Below are 20,606 nucleotides of genomic sequence, written 5' to 3' on the forward strand. Positions count from 1 at the left end.
TTACAGCAATTTTAAGTTTACACTGAATAGGCCTAAAAAATGCGTGCGTTCACCAGTCACCTCGAATAAACAAATGCCCAGGCTGGGCATGGCCTAGCGCACGGGGAACACGGGCCAGGGCGGTAAAACTGCTGCAGAAGTCACACCCCATGACAACAGCACCCCTTACCACGCGCGATGCGGTGTGATCACCTGCTAATCATTCCCGAACACTGTCTGTGAGCGGTGACCCTTGGGTTTAAATATATAGACTATAGTTGTAGATATGTAATATTTATTTATGTCATCGAAATTACTACAGTATTTTTTCCAACATATGGCCTATTCACTAAAATTTGTTAAAAATAACAGTGAGTCAATAACAAAAAAATAACCTGTTAATTTAACTATAAGCAAATCTTGGTTAAAAGCATTTAAAGATTAACAGGGTGTTAATTCTCACATATGACATACAGACCGGGAATGTGGTCTGTTAGACCAGAAGTCCGTTAAACCGAGGCCTGCAAAATCGAGGGTTTCCTGGGCTTGGCGAGCAGCCCGGTTTGGGTGTGGGAGTGAGGTGGGTGCTGGTGGAGGGACAGGATCACCACTTGCCATGACTAACCAGCTGCTGGACAGATGCAGGCGTTTCTTACACCCACAGAATCTTGGGTTTAACATATGTGCCCCCACAGGAACCGTAATGAGAAACCTGTGACGCTAGATGGCACGGACATCAGGCCTCAGCAACCAGCACATCTAACCTCAGTTTTCTGACGGCCCAGGTGTGACTTGGGAGGGGCCCAGAAGGCTTCCCTGTGGCCAGTCTTGGGCGTGGTGTCAGAGACACTGCAGGGCAGCTCAGAGACTGGGACAGGCTCACCAGTATGAACGCTCTCAGGCAAGGCCAGGTCCAGGTCAAAACAGACTCGAGCCCCACACCAGCACTCAGCTGCCGCAGTCAGCACCTACTCCTTCCGTCACACAGGGCTCAGGTTGCTAACTGCTGAGAAGGGAGGAAGTGTGTGCAGAAGAGAAGACAGGCTACCCAGGCCGTAAGCGAGGTGTGAAGGAGGCCGTGGGCCACCCCTGGAGTGGGACATGGGGCTGGAGGGCAGGGCAGTCAGCAGCCAAGACAGGTCCCCTCGCAGCCGGCAGGACTGCGTCAGGCAAAGCAAAGAGCTCGTCAGCCCAACTCTCTTCCGAGCGTCGTACCTGACACCATGGACTCACCGCTAGGAACTGGAGATGCTTCAAGAAGAAATACCGAGTTCCTAACCTCTTCCCAGATAAAGGACTAAACGCAGCCCAGGACCGCTCTCTGGGTCTTCCATGTCCCTCTCTGGGCACCAAGTTCATTCACAAAAATCCCAGCCCTATGGGTGCCCCAGCCTTATGGGTGCTGCCGTTGGGTGCCCCAGCCTTATGGGTGCTGCCGTTGGGTGCCCCGGCCTTATGGGTGCCCCAGCCCTATGGGTGCTGCCGTTGGGTGCCCCGGCCTTATGGGTGCCCCAGCCCTATGGGTGCTGCCGTTGGGTGCCCCAGCCTTATGGGTGCCCCAGCCTATGGGTTCTGCCGTTGGGTGCCCCAGCCTTATGGGTGCCCCAGCTTATGGGTTCTGCCGTTGGGTGCCCCAGCCTTATGGGTGCCCCAGCCCTATGGGTGTTACCGTTGGGTGCCCCAGCCTTATGGGTGCTGCCGTTGGGTGCCCCAGCAGCCTCACCCACTCTGTAAGGTCCTGACAACAAGAAGGCAGACAGCCAGGACGTGGTGGGAACAAGGGAAGCTGAGCATGAAGCTGGGCCTGGAAACCTTCCTCCAGCGGCTTAAATGTAACTTTAAAAGTGAAAACCGTCTTTTCCAGAAGCTGAGTCCATCTGCACGCCCCTGACCGGGTCGCGGGCATCTGGCCCGTGGGACACCCCAGCTCATCAGGGGACTCTCAGCCTTCCCCACCCGCAGCCTCAGCAGCACCACCCACCTCTACTCAGCACCCACTCACGGTACTGTCTTTACCCCCCTGAGAAAGCCCATCTTAGTCCCTTTGTGGCCTCAGGGCCTGGCATTCAATAACTGCTTGCTCGGGAAATACACTCCACGTCCTGTCTCATCACCATGTCACACACACTCCTCCATCCTTCCAGACTGACCTCTCCGGGGGCACCCGCCTGTGTTGCCAGGACTGTGACAAGACTACTAGGAGCAGACCGATGGACTGATGTTGCACCCAGCACCCCCCAAGTACACACCAAGCCCCCCTACGACTCTTTCTTCCTTCCACCCTTCACCAGAACTGTGAGACCCCACTGTGGGCCGGACACTCGCACCCATAAGGCCAGTGGCCAGGGTGGAAGGCCCAGCTCTAGCTGGGCTGTGTCTGAGGGGCCCAAGGTACACTGGTTCCTGATGCACCCCCTCTCTGCTCGCCCCCAAACTGGAATGAATGGAGGAGACGGACTTCCATTGTTCCTAGGAATATACATTTCAGGTGTTGTCCCAAGTACCGGGAGGGAGGGAGGAAGGAGACTCCTAAGTTGGAAGGAGCTGCTATCCCTGAGGCAAACTCACAATGACTGGGGAGGGGCTGCCAGCTGAAGGGGGGACAAAGGAGCTAGTCCCCATCCCTAGCACCCCCTCCAGTGGGCAGATGTTGGAGGACCAGCTCAGGAGGACAGGGTCAGGGCCAAAGGGCCCCCCACACACAGGTCCCGTGTCCAGGCCTCCGGACTGGAGTCTCCACCCTTGCTCATAAGAAAGCCCGTTCATCTGCAAGCAGGTGGCAAATAACATGACAATATTTAACTCTGAACAGCATGGTTCAGAAGTACAGAACTCTCCGTCAAATGTGAATGGCAAATGGCAACAGATGCCAATGAAAAGAATATTTTTTAAATTTTAATTAACAATACATATTTAATACTTCTCAACACATATACTGGATCCATCAGCACAAGCAGTTTTTAATATGCAAAAGGGTGTACGAGACATGGCAGTATATGACATTCTGCAGTATTACCTGACGTGTCAGCCCACTGGCAAGTTTAGTGCATCTTTCCCAGACCACATCCAAGTAAAACAAACGTGCCAAATAAACGAGACGAGAACGGGCAGCATATTCTTGCAGGTGGCGGGGTGGGCAAAGACAATGGCACCAGGCTCCCGCCCACCTCCTCAGACCACACTCCCCGCCCAGCCTCTGTGCCAGCAGTGCCAGACCGCGGCCAGTCGACAACGCCTCTACTCCTCGGTTCCAAGGACAGCCGTGACACTGTGGGGCTTAGCCTTGGGTCTGGGACCCAGCAAGAGCCCAAATGGCAGCTGTATTGTGTTTATTGCCATGATTACATCATCTAACTGTTTCCCTTCCCCCTCGAGGACAAAGGCAGGACCAATGGAGACAAACAGGTGGTGCTTTCTCAACAGAGGTGCCACTTAGCTATATTCCCGAAAATGTGCCTGGGCAGGTCTCACCCCCTCCTGCTCTTCGGGCTGAGGCACGAACAGGCTCAGAGAGGATGCTCCATAACGCAAAGTGGGCCTTCACACAGGGAGTGAGAGAGCCCATTTCCAAGTCAGAGCAGGCAGCAAGGCTGGGAGGCCACACGCTGCCTTCAACAGGCAACACTGGTCACCGAGACAGGCCTGCGGAGTGGCGGGCTCGCTCCTGCCTGCGCTCCAGGGGAGGGCTCAGAGGGAACTGGGCTCCTGCCTGCAGCTCTTGGCCGTACATCGGGCTTTGTGGACGCGCCAGCCAGGACCTGCCTCAGCTGTGAAGAGTCCTTACAACCCGGGACAAGTCATCAACCTGCCTGACTTTCCGAGGAAAGCTCTGGGCCAGGCTGTCTCCAGGGCCCTTCCCAGCATCTGAAGTCTACACACAGCCCAGCTCGCAGCTGCGCGTCACCTTCCCACTGAACGGAACATGCGAGGCTATGAAAAAACCCACGGAAGAACACACGTGGCCCTTTTGGAGCCTCACAGCATGTTGCGTCACTACACTGCTTTTCTTAGCTCTTAGATGAAACATTATAGACTGAGTCAACTTAAATTAGTGGCATAAGAACAGCTCGTTTCACTACTAATTCATGCTCTCCTTCTAAACACCCACCTGCAAAAGTTTCAACTTAGACAATCAACTGCTTTACTCCTTAAAAAACAAAAAATGCAAAAAACACCACCAAACATGCGAAATCAAATGAGACCCTGCACACAGCCGCTGCAGGACGGCCTGCTTCCACGAGGAAACAGGCAACCACGGCCTTAAAATGTTGCAAAGAGCTGCCCACAGGCGGCTCCGTCTCAGAGACCCAGGGTGTTCACCGACCCTGCGCCCAGGAGCAGAGAGGGCAGTGGTGAGCTATGGTGGGAGAAAGCACTGGAAGCAGAAGGGGCTGGTTACGGGGACTGACTTCTAGACAAGACGACTGGAGGAGACGTAGGCTGATGTGCAGAGCAACACCCGCCCGCCTAAGCCCACCAAGGAGCGGCTGTCCATGGTCTGCAGCAGCTGGCAGCTGCCCGCCATGCAGCGCAGGGTGCATGGGCAGTGGCTCAGGGGGGGAGGCACCAGGAGCAGTGCCAGCCTTGCAGCAAGCAACACAGCACATGCCAGGACACCCCTGTGCTCCCCATGCCTGTCCCCACGGGACACACAGGAACGTGCAATAGAGAAAAGCAACATTCGGGACATATGGACGGTCTGAAAAAGAGCGTGCCATGTGGGGAAACGCAGTGAGCACCTGCACTGGTAGGAGGGTTTCACTTGAGTCTCTGGGCACTTTGAGTCCATGTTTCTGTATTCTAAAACAAGGCTCTCCGCGAGTGACTGACCACGGGCCTCTGGGCGTCAGCGATCCCCGGGAACCAAGGCATCTTCAAACCCGTTCTGATGCCAAAGGAAACCGTGACACTGCCTGCTGCGGTGGTTCTTGCCAAAAAGTTTAAAACAAAAATGAACATTGAACAACAAAACAACAAAAACTGAAGGCTCTGAGTAACTCTCTCATCAGGAAAGGGTGTTTTCTATGCTCTTTACGATAATTTTAATAAGCAACCAAGATGCCAGGTGCTGGGAAATACGTTACCTGAGGTCCCTGCCCTTCCCCAGGACACGAGGGGGACCACACGGCCCAGGGACAGAGCAACGTGGTTTCACGAAGCCACATAAGCCTGCACATCCTTCCCTTCACCTTATGGGACACAGACCCTCACCATTTCCCAGTCCCTCCGGGCTTTTCTCCCATTAGTATTCTCTTTAACACTCTGTCTCTTTTCTAATTATCCTCCCACTAATCTGTGGTTAGCTGTTTTACATTTTTGGTTCTAAATACTTGGACGCTTATGATATACAAAAACAAATCCACGTTCACTTTGGTGGTTGGCACCAGTTACTGTAAAAGTTTCCGTGTTAGGTGGGCAATACATTGGCAGAGCATTTCTCCTGTGAACGAGCTCACAGGACAGAATCCTAAATCATCACCTGATATGCAATGCACGTCTACACAACAGTGGGTTATACAACAGGGAACGAAAGGAAATACAACTCTGAGACCGCAGAGTACCTGTCTTAACGTGGAAGAGATCATTTGCTGAAGCTGAAAGTTTAAATGAAAATGAGATCAAGTAATGAAGCCCTGCTTTTAAATGTATCAAGCACAGAGCTGAAATGTGGGCTAGAAGAGCTGTGACTAGTAGCCACATATCTTTCTTAGTTCAAAGTAAAACTGTCTTAATTTTTATAAGGAAATCCAGTCCTAGCTGGTTTGGCTCAGTGGATAGAGCGACGGCCTATGGACTGAAGGAAATCCAGTTTTTTAATTAACAGTTATAACACCCTAATGAGGGTTAGAAATTGCCAAGGTCCTTTTCATATATTTGTTAGGCAAAAATAAACAAGTAAAGAAATCACATTGAGATATCTTACTCTTCTTACATGTTACATACAAACTGTCATTGAGGAGTGGTGTGGCCTTCTTTTCTTTTTTGACACAAAGAACTGGTTGCTTAGAGAGTGACTCAGTTTACACAGTTTGCTTAAGCGACTTGCAAGAAGATTAACAGTAGTTTCCTATTCTTGAAGAACATTCAACCCAGGAAAACAAACTTCTTCTAAGACAGATGCACCCTAACGATTCGTATCTCCTCTTACATGGTTTATAAAATGCACAGAACACGTGAGCATCTGGTGAGCCAGGCAGCGTGTGCAAGCATGCTCACTCCATCTCCTCCCCGGCACGTCGGGCCGGGCACCTGCCGAAAGGCTGGTCTTTTCTGGACCCCCTGCCCCGGGGCAGCTTGTACTGATAACAGCAGGGAGCCACCTGCCCATGCAACGCGATTTTGGTTATATATGTGTATAAACACTGAGCAGACAGACACAATGACTTATAGACACAGAAGCATTCTGAGTGATGAGATCATAGGTGATTTTTTTAATCTTCCCCCTTTTTAAAACAAACAAACAAGTATGCCCGTCTAAAATGCATGACTGTCTAGGATGCAGGCACTTCAGAGATAGCGATTCTGAGAAAGCTGCGTGCAGAAACCTGTCATACAAAGAAACCCTGCGTGACAAAGATGACTACAACAGTGCTCGCGGCAGCCACAGTGTGTGTTCGCTGTGGACAAAAGCGGCACCAAAGTAAAAATCAATTTACGAGAAAAGAGATATGCGCCCGGGACTTGCAGATCCTGCGTCATTTAATGAATGGCTCCCACTCACCTGAATCGGAAGGAACCGGGCGACGTCATTAGTGACTCCATGGGGGAGGGAGAGCAATGCTCAGCGGAGGAGCTGGCCCTGGCGTTGGAGGGGCCACAGCAAGTGCGGCAACCCAGCCGGCTGCGGGTGTGGACGCCGGGCTAACTGGTTCACAGAATCAATGCCCAGCAGCGCCACCCCCACCCCAGGCGAGCGGAGCCCAGGCCCCGCAGGACCAGCAGCAGGCTGCAGCCAGGCACGCCGGTCGGTCGGAATCCCACCGCCACTTCCTGCGTGCTCCTGGGCACAGCACTGAACTCTGAGTCTCAACTTTTTTTCACATGAAAAGTGATTATGTTCCTCTTAGGGTTATTGTGAAGATTAAACAAAAATGTATGTGGCACCCAGCACAGTATCTGGCAAAATCAGAGAGAAATCATTATTACTGGTCACGCTGGAAAAATGCATATACAATCAGTTCGGGAGTCTCGATTTGAATTTTTGTGCTGTGTTAGCTTTCATTTGGCTTCAGGGTGTGTGGGCCACACTTCTACAGGGAACGTGGGCTGGGGAGCCTGGGAGCCTGGGCTCTGGCTGGCTCAGGGCCTCGGGGCTTCCTGCCAGGGAGGGCCATGGTGACAGCTCTCCACAGTGGGCAGGGACCCCTGGGCCAAAACAAACACTGAAAGCCTGGCTGGGCCCACCACAGCTGCTCCGAGTGTAGGGTCTCTACGGCAGGCCTCAGGAAAATCATTTGTATAGACGCCCAAAAGCCAAGAAGCCACTTAAACATAGGAAGTACATTACGACAACAATCTAAATGTTGTGTCTCCTGAAGTTGGGATTCATTCACTCAATGGCCTGCCCTCACCTCCAACTCAAGCAGGTCTGTGCTCAGGGCCCGGTGTCTCGTCCTGCTTCCTTCAATCTCAGTCATCCTGCTGGTCACTCATTCAGGCTTCACTTGCTTAGAGCACCATCCCGATACGCCAAGGCTGTGGGCTCGATGCCCAGTCAAGACACATACAAGAAGCAACCAATGAATGCATAAGCCAGCAGGATCGGAATCCTGCCATCCACCCTGAAGGTGGGCTCCTCTCCCCACCAGGGGGAAGCCTTTGCGGGGGGCTCTTTTTTCAAATGCCATCAGGCCTCGTGGTCAGGGCCTTCCCCGTATGGTGCACCCCAGTCACTCAGGACTCCCCAACGTCCCCCTGCATGCCAGTCAGCAGGCTCCATGTCCTTCAGGGTCTCATGTGTGTTCTGCTCCTGCAATTAAAGCCCCACCTCCTCGTCAAGTCTCGACTCAGCCCAAGTAGTCTTTACGTGATGAACGCATTCGAGGCTCACCAATCTCACGGGACAAGTGTCCCTTAACCGCTTCACAGAGGCTCAGCTCTCAACAGCTGCCAAAGCCGCTCGTCTGGTAAGCGGCCACGCCTGGATCTGAACGTGGGTGCCCCCGCCGCCGTGCTGCGCAGCTTCCTGGGAGACCAAAGAGGCCTGAACTGCACGCGGGGCAGCCTGTTCCCAGGGGAACAGCAGGGCAGTGCCATTTCGCAGGAGTCTGCGTATAGAGCCTGCGTCCTTTCCCAGACAAGCCTCAGAAAGTCAGGGCTAGACCGCCTGCTTCCTTATGTCCCGACAGAGGAAGCAGCGCCGGCCAGGCTCCCAGTTCTGACCCAAACACACCGTTAGGCCGTGCTGACCCCCCAGAATGTCTGCACCCCTATTTCACAGCCTCTGGTTATTGCTTGCCAAGGCCACTCAGGGGGGAATGACGTGGCTTAGAAGGGGTTTCCAAGGGACAGAGTGAGGAGGGCACAACTGAAATTCGGGGGCTGCCACAGGCACAGGCTGCAGCACTGGTTACCGCTGAGGACACGCGTAATCTCAGCAAAGACCCACGATCCTGCACCCGTCCAACCGGAGGCTGTGAGCCCAGGACGCTGCTCTGACCCCGCTCTCCCTGTCGCCCGATAACAGAACGCGTAGACTGAACCGGCTCCACGCTGTCGGGCTGGTCCCACAGCAGGGGTTTCCTCGAGGGCGAGCTGGCGATAGGGAGAGACCTGCAGGTGATGGCAGATGTTCTGGGTCCAGCCCTGGGGAATCCATTCGAAGGAGAACCAGTTGGACATGTTTATACCGGGTGTTATCCTCATGTTTAAGGTCCAATTGTGGCAGATCCTCAGGGCGCCCCTGCGCTCCGAGAGGCTTAGGCCACGTTTAAGGCCCTGCAACACTGTGGCCATGCAGACACGTGCCCCACAAGCCACGCGACATCCGGCAAGGCTCCACGCCACCCTGACGTTGGCCTGTGGGTTTAATGAATGAAACACTGCGAGAGCAGCACTGCTTTCCCTCGGCCGTTCCAGGAAGTGCCGGCGCGGCGTCCCATCACGTGAATACAGTGTGTATTTCCACAGCAAGGACCACAGCACAGCCACTGAAATCAGGAAACTAGCGTGGCCTGGTGGTTACCACCGTGTCACTCAGGACCCCATTTAAGTTTTACTGATAAGTGCTTCAGCTCTAAAATAGAAAACTTGTTATCTCAGTGCCCGTCGCTGCCAGAGTCCTCGCCGATGCCCAGCCACTGAACCCTGACGTCCACCGGGTAGTGAAAGCCTCCATTTCAGCGGAAGCCCCATCTCTGTCTCCTCCCCGTGACTAGCAGTGCGTCCTGGGGAAGCCACTCAGCCCCTCCGAAGTCCATCCTAGCATCCACGGGCCTCCAGAGCCGTGTGAATGTCCCCACGGGACCACCCCTCCTCGTCCAAAGGCTTTAGCTCAAGCCAGTGCAGGGCAAGGGCCGGGTGACAGTGGTCAGCGGTGAGGAGTCTGGCTCGGAGCCACAGAGGGGGTCCTCACCCCTGCGGGGTTCTCACTGCCTTAGGTGTGTCACACGGGACAAGTGCTCCAGCAGCAAACCGGGCGGCTCACTCCCTCCGGCTCCGACGCCTAAGGATGTGCTTCGCACGGGTCGTGCGCCTGGGAGCAGAGGCGACAGGTGGAAGTGTGCCGTTCTGTGTAACCGGGTCAGCACCTGGGCTGAGCCACGGGGAAGAGTTAACCTTTGGGGTTGTGGGTTCCAGCTGTTACCATGAAGTGATACAAAAACTGCTCTCCATTAGCCTGAAGGAACGGCTGTGAAAAGACCTCCGGGCCCTTCCTCACACCTGAGGACACAGCGCAGCGCCGTGAAACGTCGGCCGTGACTGCATAAACCAGGCTCCGCACGCGAGCTGAGAGCTGCAGCCGGACCCTCCGCACACCAGCCTCCGTTACCCACGGAGAAGCTCTGACTGTTGGTGACCTCAGGTGGGTACGAGAGGAGACCCAGAGTACGTGAATGCCTTGCCTGTGTGCAAACAAGAACTCAGATTGTTTTATTTGATTAAAAATTATTAAAAGAAAAGGAAGAAAGGTCACCCTTCCCTAACAGATCTTCTTGTCAAAGGTGCTGCTTGCTCAAAGCCGCTCTAACCAGCATGACAGGGGATGACGTTAACTTCCTACCAGCTTCCACACACCTGGTGGGGACAGGCAAGCAGGCGAGACCTGGACAGAGTTAGTGACCGGCAATTACAGACATAAACCGCAGTTATGGCACCGTGACTGCTGGCCAGTCCGGCGCTATTGTTCCAAGCCAGGCATCTGCCAGGGACTCAGCCTGGGTTTCGGAAGCAGGCAGGTTTCCACAGCAGGGAAAACTACCAATGTGAGGCCACCACGAGGAGCTACCGGAAGCTCAGCGATGCAGTGTCGTTTCTGTCGTCCTCGCCCTTCTAACACACAGAGGAGATAGTCTCTGACTGCACCATCGAGCTGAACGCACTGTCACTGACAGCACCCGGAGACAGCCAGGAAGCAGGCGGCCATGGGCACTTTAGCTCCCATCTCTTCCAGCAAAGAGACCCCTGGGAGGCAGGAGGGGGTGCCCCCTTCAGTGCCTTGTCCCGTCCGGCTGTGGAGACAAAGGAGGTCTCTCTCTGCCACAAGAATTCTTGTCCGGGTGCCTCCTGCTCCCTGATACTGCTCAAAGGCAGGGAAATGCCGGGGTGCCTCCTGCTCCCTGATACTGCTCGAGGGCAGGGAAATGTCGGGGTGCCTCCTGCTCTCTCATACTGCTCGAGGGCAGGCAAATGTCGGGGTGCCCCTTGCTCCCTGATACTGCTTAATGGCAGGGAAAAACTCATGCCGAGGCAACAAGATCTTTGCCCAACAAAAGCAGGGTTCTGAGAGCATGATGGATCCATCCAAACAGAAAGACATAGGACAAGGAGAGCAGTGCTCTGCGGGGTGGAAACAGCGACCTCAGACTCTGCGTGTCACCTGGTGCTAACAGGTACGGGTGCTGCAGATACAATGTCACGTGTACTTTCACAATATATTCTGCTGGGGACCAACGCGTCCAAGGCCACGTGTGCCTGTGGGGACAGCCTGCCGAGAGCTCTCCCTCCACAGAAGGGCACCCCCACTTGGCACAGCTCTCAAGGGCTGATGAGCCCCAGGAGAAAGCAAAAAGCAAGCTCTGAATCTATTTAAGGAAGAGCTTTCTAACAATCTGTGTTCTCCAAAAATGGAACTGGATGACTTTGAAGCAGTGTTCCAGCAGAGCTGGGTGGCCATCTGTCGGGGTGGGGCTGCGGGCCCAGCCCCAGCCCCAGCCCCAGCCCCAGCCCCAGCCCCAGCCCCAGCCCCTGCCCCAGCCCCAGCCCCAGCCCCAGCCCCAGCCCCAGCCCCAGCCCCAGGGCTGGCTGGGGTGCCAGCCTCCTCCGCAGCACACTAGCTCGCTCCACTGGTCACAGCTCTGATCACGGCTCGTGAAAAACTAAACACTGGGCAAAAGCTGTGGTTAATAGTTTCCATTTGAAGCTCTGTCTTCTCCTACAAACTGAAGGAAAAAATAACAAGGATTCAAGGGAATTTCTAGATAATTCAGAAGGCTTCCTTTGCCTTATTTTACTTCCTGGCATTTCGTTCCATTTCTGGGCATTTCATTCTGCGCTAGAATCTTTTTCTTTCTTTCTTTTTTAAGTTTAATATATTTTATTGATTTCAGAGAGGAAGAGAGAGGGAGAGATAGAAACATCAATGATGAGAGATAATCATTGATCGCTGCCTCCTGCACACCCCCTACTGGGGATCAAGCCCGTCACCCAGGCATGTGCCCTGATGGGGAATCAAACTGTGACCTCCTGGTTCATAGGTTGATGCTCAACCACTGAGCCACGCCGGCCTAGCTCTGCACTAGAATCTTGAGAATATATATATTTTTAAAATGGATAAGAAGGAAGACAAAACAAGTCTACAATGTTTAGTAGATCCAAAAAAAAAATTTTTTAAAGGCACTTTGGTAGGTGAAAAGCTGAAATTGGAAAAAATAAATAAAATTAAGCTCAGGCACTTTTAAAGTTTTTACCTATTCGTGCAGCCTACATTTCTTTAATTAAAAGTTATAAGCATAGGACAACAATGTTTCTTTCCAGTGCCTTGCTTGGAGAACAAAGACAAAGGGCTGTCAGTTTAGTGGGAGAGAATCAGATTGCTCATGAAAAAAGGGGTTTCTCTATCAGCCTCAGAATCTCAGACAGCTGGCGAGCTGGTGTGACCCACACAGGCCCGCGTTCCGCTTCTCGCTCCAGTCCCGGGCATAACCTAATCCACAGCACAAAACACTGCCCGTTAATGCAGGCTTTGCACAGTTTTGAAGAATGAGACTTTTCAAGATTGCATAAAATAAAGACAAATATTTTGCAATACCCACTGCATTCTGTGTATAATGCTCAGTTTTTCCACCTGTCACCCTCTCCCCTAAATGAAAAAAATATGCTCTTGTTAGAGATAAAAAGGAAAAACTCAAGTAAACATAGCACGGGTGGTAATACTGACTTATTTCAACAGCACAGGCTCCAGCGATGACCAGCAGCCTCAGACACAGCCACCTGGGATCACGGGAGGAGGCAACGATCACTTTGTCTAACGGCAGGTCAGTTCACTTATTCTCAGAAAGGCCCTCAAAGATACTTTTTCACATAATCTGAAGCAATAACCACTGCAAGCAAGCCTGATATGCATACAGAATACAAAGGCAAGGCTGGTCCCTTCACTTCAGGTGATTCAAGGTGGTCCCTCCCATCTCCGACCCCGAGAAGAGACAGGATGCGGGGAGAAAGCTGGCCGACGCCACCAGAGCTGAGCCCCAGCAGTCCCCACCTGGGTGACCCCGATGGCCTGGGACATCACAGTGGTGCTCGCCCCGTTGCCGACTGAGCTAAACTGCCCAGGACTGTGGGTGAAAGGCACCCGTGTCCAAGGTGCTCCTCCCCGCTCCTCCCCTGTGCACAGCGCGGATGGACAGGCTCGTCAGGGAGGAGATCTGTGCGGCGACAGCAGAGCGGGCACTTCCGGGGGAGGGACGGCCCTCCAGGCCCGCCCGCAGGTGGGAGCCAGAGGGGAGCAGGGGGTGCAGCTTACACCCGACTCCACACTCGGGAATCTCACGGAAATGACAAACGTGCTACCTCTCCATCCGGTCTCTTCTTTCTCGGAGATTTAAACAAAGACAACTAGAATGATGTCAACATTTAAAACAAACTTTTTTTTTTTTTTTAAACACAAATGATGAACACTCTCTCCTCAAAGAGCACCACCGGGCTTCCCCGCTCTACCCTGGGTCCCGGGCCGCGAGCACTCACCCAGCGTGTCCTTCAGGTTCTTGACCAGGGAGCCCTTCTTCAGGCTGTTCTTCCTCTCCACGTAGTTGGACGGCACGTAGCCCGTCCTGTTGGCGGCGTTGCGCACCCGCCACCATGTCTTGGAGTCGTCCAGCAGCCACAGGCGCTCGTTCTTCTTGATGTCCAGCTCCTGGTCCTGCTGGGCCGTGTAGTCCCACTTGGCGATCACGATGACCTCCTCTGTCATCTTTCATGTGGTCCCCCTGCGGCAGAACAGCGCGTCAGAGACCAACCGGACACTTTCCCAGCATCAGCACTCAGCCCTAACACGGCCTTCCTTCCATAGCTTCGGGCTTCTGTCTGGAACCAGCAGCCTTAAAACCAGACCTTGACTTGGGACCCTGGGACTCCTGCGCACTTTGCCAAAGACAAAAACAGATCCCCAAAATGTTCTAAGCAACGATTTCATAACTAATATGTTCATCTGATTAAGCACCAGCTCCTATACCTGATGCTTATGTCCCCTGCCTTAGTATATGCTGAATTTTATGAATATATTTAATAAAACACACACTCGAGCTCTTCCTATAAACTAAAATGAAAATAAACGTGGTACTAATGCACCGTGGTTCCTGCACCGGATCCTGAAACAGAAAAGAAAAGGAGGGAAACCCTGGTGACATTCAGATGAAGTCCAGTTACCGGGGGTGTGCCAATGTCACTTGCTTAGCTCTGCCAGGTGTGCCATGGCCAGGTGTGCCGTGGGTACAGAAGATGTTAATACCAGGAGAGCTGGCGGAAGGGGACAGGTACACAGGAATGCTTTGCACTACCTTTGCGACTTTTTTATAAACATGAAATTATTCTTGAAACCTGCACATGGATGTCTATAGCAGCTTTGTTCATAATCACCAATGTTTGGAAGCAATCAAGGTGTCCTTCAGTAGATGAACCGATAAATAAACGGTGGTCCATCCAGCTAACAGAATAATACTCAGCGATAAAAAGAAACGAGCTACCGAGCCCTGGAAACACATGGAGAAGCCTTCGACGGTGTTACTAAGTGAAAGAAACCACCCGGGAGGCCACACCAGGTCTCTCCCCCACAGAGGCTCCTTTTACCAAATTCAGCCAGGCTCCTCTGGATCCCCTTCCCCAACCAGCCGCGACTCGTACTTCCAGATGCATCTTTGCGTTGCTCAGTTTTAACAAGAATCAGCCTACGCGGGTTTAGCCAGAATCCGCCCCCTCAGCCAGCTTCAGCCTGACCACCCGGCCGCCTTCAGGAAAAGTCCCGCTGGTCCGTTCAACCAGGTGCCCTTTCCTCTCCCCGGGGCTGTGAACGCCCCTCTCCCACCTACTCCAGGCTGCAGGCTCCCCTTCTCCTTCCTGGGTCGGGAGTTGAGTTCAGTCCCCCCACACCCCACCTGCCAAACTCCCATGCAGTAGCCCCTGCATAGTACGCCCTGCAGTGCTTTACAAGTGCCATGACTAACTTTTCCTCCAACAATTCCAACTGCAGGCGGGCGGGGTGGGGACTGGCAGAGCACAGAGACCTGGCTCAGGGAAACAACTCCCCCCGATACTCCAAGTCCCATAAAATGCGCAACACCAAGAGTGAGCTGTGTACACACGATTCCAAAGTAAAAGGTGAATTAACAGCCACGAATACACAGAGCAGTAAAGTCCATTCTGAAAGTAAGAAGAGCAATGGGACACCTGCATGACTAAGATGAGTGTAAGCATCAACTGTTTCAGCAGCACCACACTTCTCAGGTACAATGCGGGCCAGTTGTTTTTCAGCAAGAAAATTCAATATGCAGTCCTTCAACTGACTAGAAAGCGTCAGCCTGCGGACTGAAAGGTCCCAGGTTCGATTCCGGTCAAGGGCATGTACCTTGGTTGCGGGCACATCCCCAGTGGGAGGTGTGCGGGAGGCAGCTGGTCGATGTTTCTCTCTCATCGATGTTTCTGACTCTCTATCTCTCTCCCTTCCTCTCTGTAAAAAATCAATAAAAATATATTTAAAAAAAAAAAAAAAATTCAATATGCAGTCCTTCAACTGACTAGAAGTTCCCTCAAAACTAGAAAGAAAGAAATAGTGGGAAGACCACTAACTAAAACCCTGTTCCTCTCTGACAAAAAGGAGTTCCCGTTATAGGGAGGCAACCTGTGCACTTTGATGCATCGGAGGCATGAAGACGATGTTAGATAACACGACGCTTTCTACCAGATGCTGTAGAAGTTTACAAGGAATGCACAGTCTCCTCTGTTATAAATAAAGTTCAAAACTTAGAGATAATAAACCTTTTGGGAAGGAGGCAATCCTATGTAATAAAAGGCTAATATGCAAATCGACTGAACAGCAGAGCGACAGGTTGCTATGATGCGCAATGACAGCCAGGGGGCAGACGCTCAATGCAGGAGCTGCCCCCATGGTCAGTGCGCTCCCACAGGGCGAGTGCTGCTCAGCCAGAAGCTGGGCTCAGCAGCGAGTGCAGTGGCGGTAGCCTCTCCTGCCTCCGCGGCAGCGCTAAGGATGTCTGACTGAGGGCTTAGGGGCCTAAGCTGTCAGCCAGACATCCCCTGAGGACTCCTGGACTGCGAGAGGGCACAGGTGCATGAATCTCGTGCACTGGGCCTCTAGTGTTTAATAAAATGTATGCATAATGTACACCAACCAACAGGACGGAGCTCGCACCATGCTCGTGTCCTTTAGGCAGACAACTCTGACTTGCTTCTGGAGCCCAAGCCCACCGCTGTCTCCATCATGACCCGGCTTCCTGTCGGTTTAGATTTTGAAAGTCATAAGGTAGTTTTGTTTGTTTTTGTCTTTTAATAATAATGAGAGCAATAATAGGAATGGGACTCAGAGAATATCCCATTTAAATCAGGTTTTTTCTTAACTCCACAATTTTCAGAAGAGTTTTTAACAAGAAAAGCACAGCGCTTAAGACCAATCAAAGGAACGTGTTCATCTCCTGCAAGACTTTGGGTGCGGAGCTGGCTTGCGTGGCCACTGCAGTGCACCGGGGACATCATACGGGAGCTTGAAGAATGCGGGTGCCTGGGCTCCCCCAGAGCAACGAGCAGCACCTCCAGGAGCGAGCCTGCGCTCGGATGTTACAACCCCGTAACCCTGACGGCCGGAGCAGGGACCTGAGTCACGGGCTGCATGCCTGGTCACCAGACCCGGGGCTGGAATGACCCCTCAAATGTCCGGTTTACAAAAGTAAATGTGAGCGTAAGCCGGAACCTGACACACATGAACTCAGTCACTTAGTCAACACAACTCCCCGTTTCGGAGGGTGGGGGTGCCCTTCAGGAGACAGGGTCACAGAGACTGAGTGACTTGTTAAATGAGAGTCAGGGCTGTAGCCCAGGTCCATCGGCTCCCAAACCTGGCTCTGGTGCTCACTCTGGGCGGGTGGGTGGGTGAGGGTCCAATGTGTGGCCTGTGATTTGATAGACTTATTCCAACCCAGGAAACCTAGGATTCTAGGTCAGTGAAAGCACAAAGTTCCTAGGCAACGGCTGGTGCTCCTTAGCTATAGCAGTGGGTTTAACCCTATTCTAGTGGACTTGTGACAGCTTCCAGTCAAAGTAAAAGCTTCAGGGGCCAGCCGATCAACAGCCAGCTCACTGCACTGCATCCGGCCCATCAACAGCCGCCTCACTGCACTGCAGCCGGCCGATCAACAGCCACCTCACTGCACTGCATCCGGCCCATCAACAGCCGCCTCACTGCACTGCAGCCAGCCCATCAAGCGCTTACTCAGCACTGTGGAAGGCTACCATCAACAGCTCTCTCCCCCCATCAGGTCCACCAAATACCACTCGCTCCAGCTCTGCTGACTGTCAGCCAATCACAGCACCCCATTGAAAAATCATGAGGACATGGTTGACGGTCAACCAATCCACGAACACTTTCGCTTCTGAAATTCAACTAATACCTGATCCCACACTTCCCCCAAACCCTTATCGAAGAAGACTGGTTGGAGGCGCGCCCTCCTTGGCCAACCAGGACGCATCACCGTTCTCAGGAGCAGAGCTGTGGCCCAGGACAGCTGCCCCAAGGCTCCTGCTGCCAACGCCAGGCCACTGCCCTCAGGGGCCCGGGCATGTGGGAAAGAAGAGCGTCCGGTGGGAAGGGGGCAAATAAATGCAGGGGCCATGAAGCAGGGGCTGCTGAAGGGCTGCCAAGGTGTAGGCAGGAACCAGGTGGGATCACTAAGCAGAATGGATACAGACTCCTGGGAGTAACTTAAAGAGTAAACAGGCCCTAACTGGTTTGGCTCAGTGGATAGAGTGTCAGCCTGCGGACTCAAGGGTCCCAGGTTCGATTCTGGTCAAGGGCATGTACCTTGGTTGCGGGCACATCCCTACTAGGGAGTGTGCAGGAGGCAGCTGATCGATGTTTCTCTCTCATCGATGTTTCTAGCTCTCTATCCCTCTCCCTTCCTCTCTGTGGAAGATCAGTGGAATATATTTAAAAAAAAAAAAAGAGTAAACAGGATGTATTTCTGGATGTTTCCTCATTAAAGCCATTTCAATGTGCAGTAAAGCACCCCCACCTCGCCCCACACCAGCCCTGCATCCCGGCCAACACTGAGTCCTTCTTCTCGTTGCCAACAGGGCTGGGCAGGCCGGCGGAGGCCCCTCTGGGGCAAGCGTGCAGGTCCCCCCGAGACCTGGGGAACTGCTTCTAGGTCCGATTTTCTTCCTAAACATGATCCTGTGAACTGCATCCGCTGGGTTCCCTGCTCCTCGTGACAGCCTGTGTTCCCACAACATCCAGACACGGTCACAGGCATTTCCACAGAGGTCTCGGGGTCAAGCTGAACCACTCGGCCATAATGGCAAAGAGAGGACCTGAGTCAAGAATCTGGGACTCAACGCTCAGCTGACCCGTGTGTCCACCCTGGACTCCAGCTTCTTCCGGGAAGCGGAATACCGGTCCCCTGCCCAGCCTCCCAGGTGCTCAGGAGACGCGACGACGCAGTATCTCAGAGGGTGGGGCTCAGTGTCACCCGACCCGCCGGACCCGCCAGAGTCCCTGCATCCGGCCTTGGCCCCGCTGCCTCCTCCATAACAGGGGCAGTGACAGCCCTCACGCAGGAGCCAGGAGGAAGCCGTGCACACAGCAGCACAGAGGGCGCAGGGTGGGAGCCACGGTCATTACTGACACCCGCGCTGCAGCAACTGTGCCATGCAGGTGGGCTGTGTCCCATGGTCGTTACCGACACCCGCACTGCAGCACACTGTGCCATGCAGGTGGGCTGTGTCCCATGGTCGTTACCGACACCCGCACTGCAGCACACTGTGCCATGCAGGTGGGCTGTGTCCCAGGGTCGTTACTGACACCCGCACTGCAGCAACTGTGCCATGCAGGTGGGCTGTGTCCCAGGGTCCTTACCGACACCCGCGCTGCAGCACACTGTGCCATGCAGGTGGGCTGTGTCCCAGGGTTCTTACCGACACCCGCACTGCAGCACACTGTGCCATGCAGGTGGGCTGTGTCCCAGGGTCGTTACCGACACCTGCGCTGCAGCAACTGTGCCATGCAGGTGGGCTGTGTCCCAGGGTCCTTACCGACACCCGCGCTGCAGCACACTGTGCCATGCAGGTGGGCTGTGTCCCAGGGTCCTTACCGACACCCGCACTGCAGCACACTGTGCCATGCAGGTGGGCTGTGTCCCAGGGACCCTTCCTCATTCAGTCAGGATTCACTAGGCTCCCCCCACACTGCACAGTCCTCTGGGCAGCAGGTTCCTGGTGCCCGGGACGGGCCAGGTGTGTGCTCGCCGTGACGCAAGCCCGAGGCGAAGGCGCAGCTCCTCGGAGACTCTGAGTTTGTGGCAAGTTGCTGTGGCGGCCACAGGAAACCAATGAGTGAGGGATGACGCCATGGCCAGCCCAGAAAAGGAATACTTCCTAGGAGCGCTTCCTCATTCATTACAAGGCTCCCCCTCTTGTTGTTTATTTGCAAATATTTAAAAATAGTGCATTTGCATTAGGAGGCCTCAACAAAGCAGCCTCAGAAGCAACTAAAATACCGTATAAACTCTTTATTAAAGTTTCAAGTTGTGTTGTAGATAAAAGACGTGCCAGATGCCCAGGAGGGTGACAGGCGTTGGCAGGAACCTGTGGCATCCTGTGGTGGCTTTTCCCAGGCATGCCACCACTCGCACCACGTAAGCAGGACACGCGCTGGAGCCCCGCGGCTGTTCCAGCTCCGAGGAAGCTCATTAAGCTGTCTTTCCACTTCCCTGCGCACCCAGGTTCACCCGTGCAGCCCTGAGCGCTGGCTCAGCACCCGTCTTCTCCAGAGGGTGGGCCAGCCACGCTGCCCTCGGAGTGCCCGGGGTGCATGATGCGGACGGGAGACCAGCATCCCCAGCACCCGAGACAGCAGTCGTCACGTTAGCTCACCAGCGATTCACAGCAAACCTTCGAAATAGAATCTACCCACAGATACACTGAACAAAGAGGAGCCTGGGCAAGGAGATATGAAATCACTGCTCCAATCCACACAGCGAGAAAGGGCCTGAGCTCGGACCCAAACTCCAGAACCGTCTCATCACGAAGCGGGGCCTCACCTGCTCCCTCCACCGCCGGCAGTTCCGCAGGAGCAGGATGTGCGGCATGGCTAACAGACACCCCAGGGCGAGGTCGATGCTGACAAACAAGACCTGAGCTCCAATTCCATTGTGATAAACTCGTCAGTGAAACTCCTAAGAGCAACAGCAGGGGCTCCTGTTCTCCAGGGATGAGTGGGAAGGGCCTTGCTGGTGTTTAAATATTTCATTAGGGGACGGGGAAAGCAAGGCTAGACTCACTGACAGGTGAGTGTCCTGATTCCAAAACCCAGGCTGCTGGGGAGCAGGCCCCCATCCTGCCACGGGTGGATCCACCTTCCTGCCGCCACTCTTGCGTGGGCACTGCGTGGCACGGGGGGGCTGCATGGTAAGGGGGGCTGCGTGGCACGGGGGGCTGCATGGTAAGCAGGGCTGAGTGGCACGGGGGGGGCTGCGTAGTAAGGGGGCTGTGTGGTAAGGGGGCTGCGTGGCACGGGGGGGGCTGTGTGGCACGGGGGCTGTGTGGTAAGGGGGGCTGTGTGGTAAAGGGGGGCTGTGTGGCACGGGGGTGCTGCGTGGTAAGGGGGGCTGTGTGGCACAGGGGGGGCTTCCTGGCACAGGGGGCTGCGTGGGTAAGGGGGCTTGCGTGGCACAAGGGGGGGCTGC

General features: G+C 54.0%; 1 protein-coding gene across 3 annotated transcripts; it reads right to left on the reverse strand.

Annotated features, from left to right (window-relative positions):
* Window positions 1–7,603: 7,603 nt before the first annotated feature.
* Window positions 7,604–13,621, reverse strand: LOC102435420 (cytoplasmic protein NCK2-like). Of its 3 annotated transcripts, none has more exons than XM_023748986.1 (2): window positions 13,384–13,621; window positions 7,604–7,674 (listed from the first exon to the last, which is right to left on the reverse strand). In XM_023748986.1, the coding sequence occupies exons 1-2, from the start codon at window positions 13,607–13,609 to the stop codon at window positions 7,640–7,642; spliced, it is 261 nt and encodes an 86-aa protein (XP_023604754.1). In that variant the 5' UTR covers window positions 13,610–13,621; the 3' UTR covers window positions 7,604–7,639. The 3 variants fall into 3 exon arrangements, with proteins under 3 accessions (XP_023604754.1, XP_023604753.1, XP_023604755.1); XM_023748985.1 differs by lacking the exon at window positions 7,604–7,674 and adding an exon at window positions 9,985–10,043; XM_023748987.1 differs by lacking the exon at window positions 7,604–7,674 and adding an exon at window positions 12,577–12,630.
* Window positions 13,622–20,606: the final 6,985 nt, after the last annotated feature.

The sequence above is a fragment of the Myotis lucifugus genome, unplaced genomic scaffold, assembly GCF_000147115.1.
Source record: "Myotis lucifugus unplaced genomic scaffold, Myoluc2.0 scaffold_2243, whole genome shotgun sequence".
Lineage (NCBI taxonomy): Eukaryota > Metazoa > Chordata > Mammalia > Chiroptera > Vespertilionidae > Myotis > Myotis lucifugus.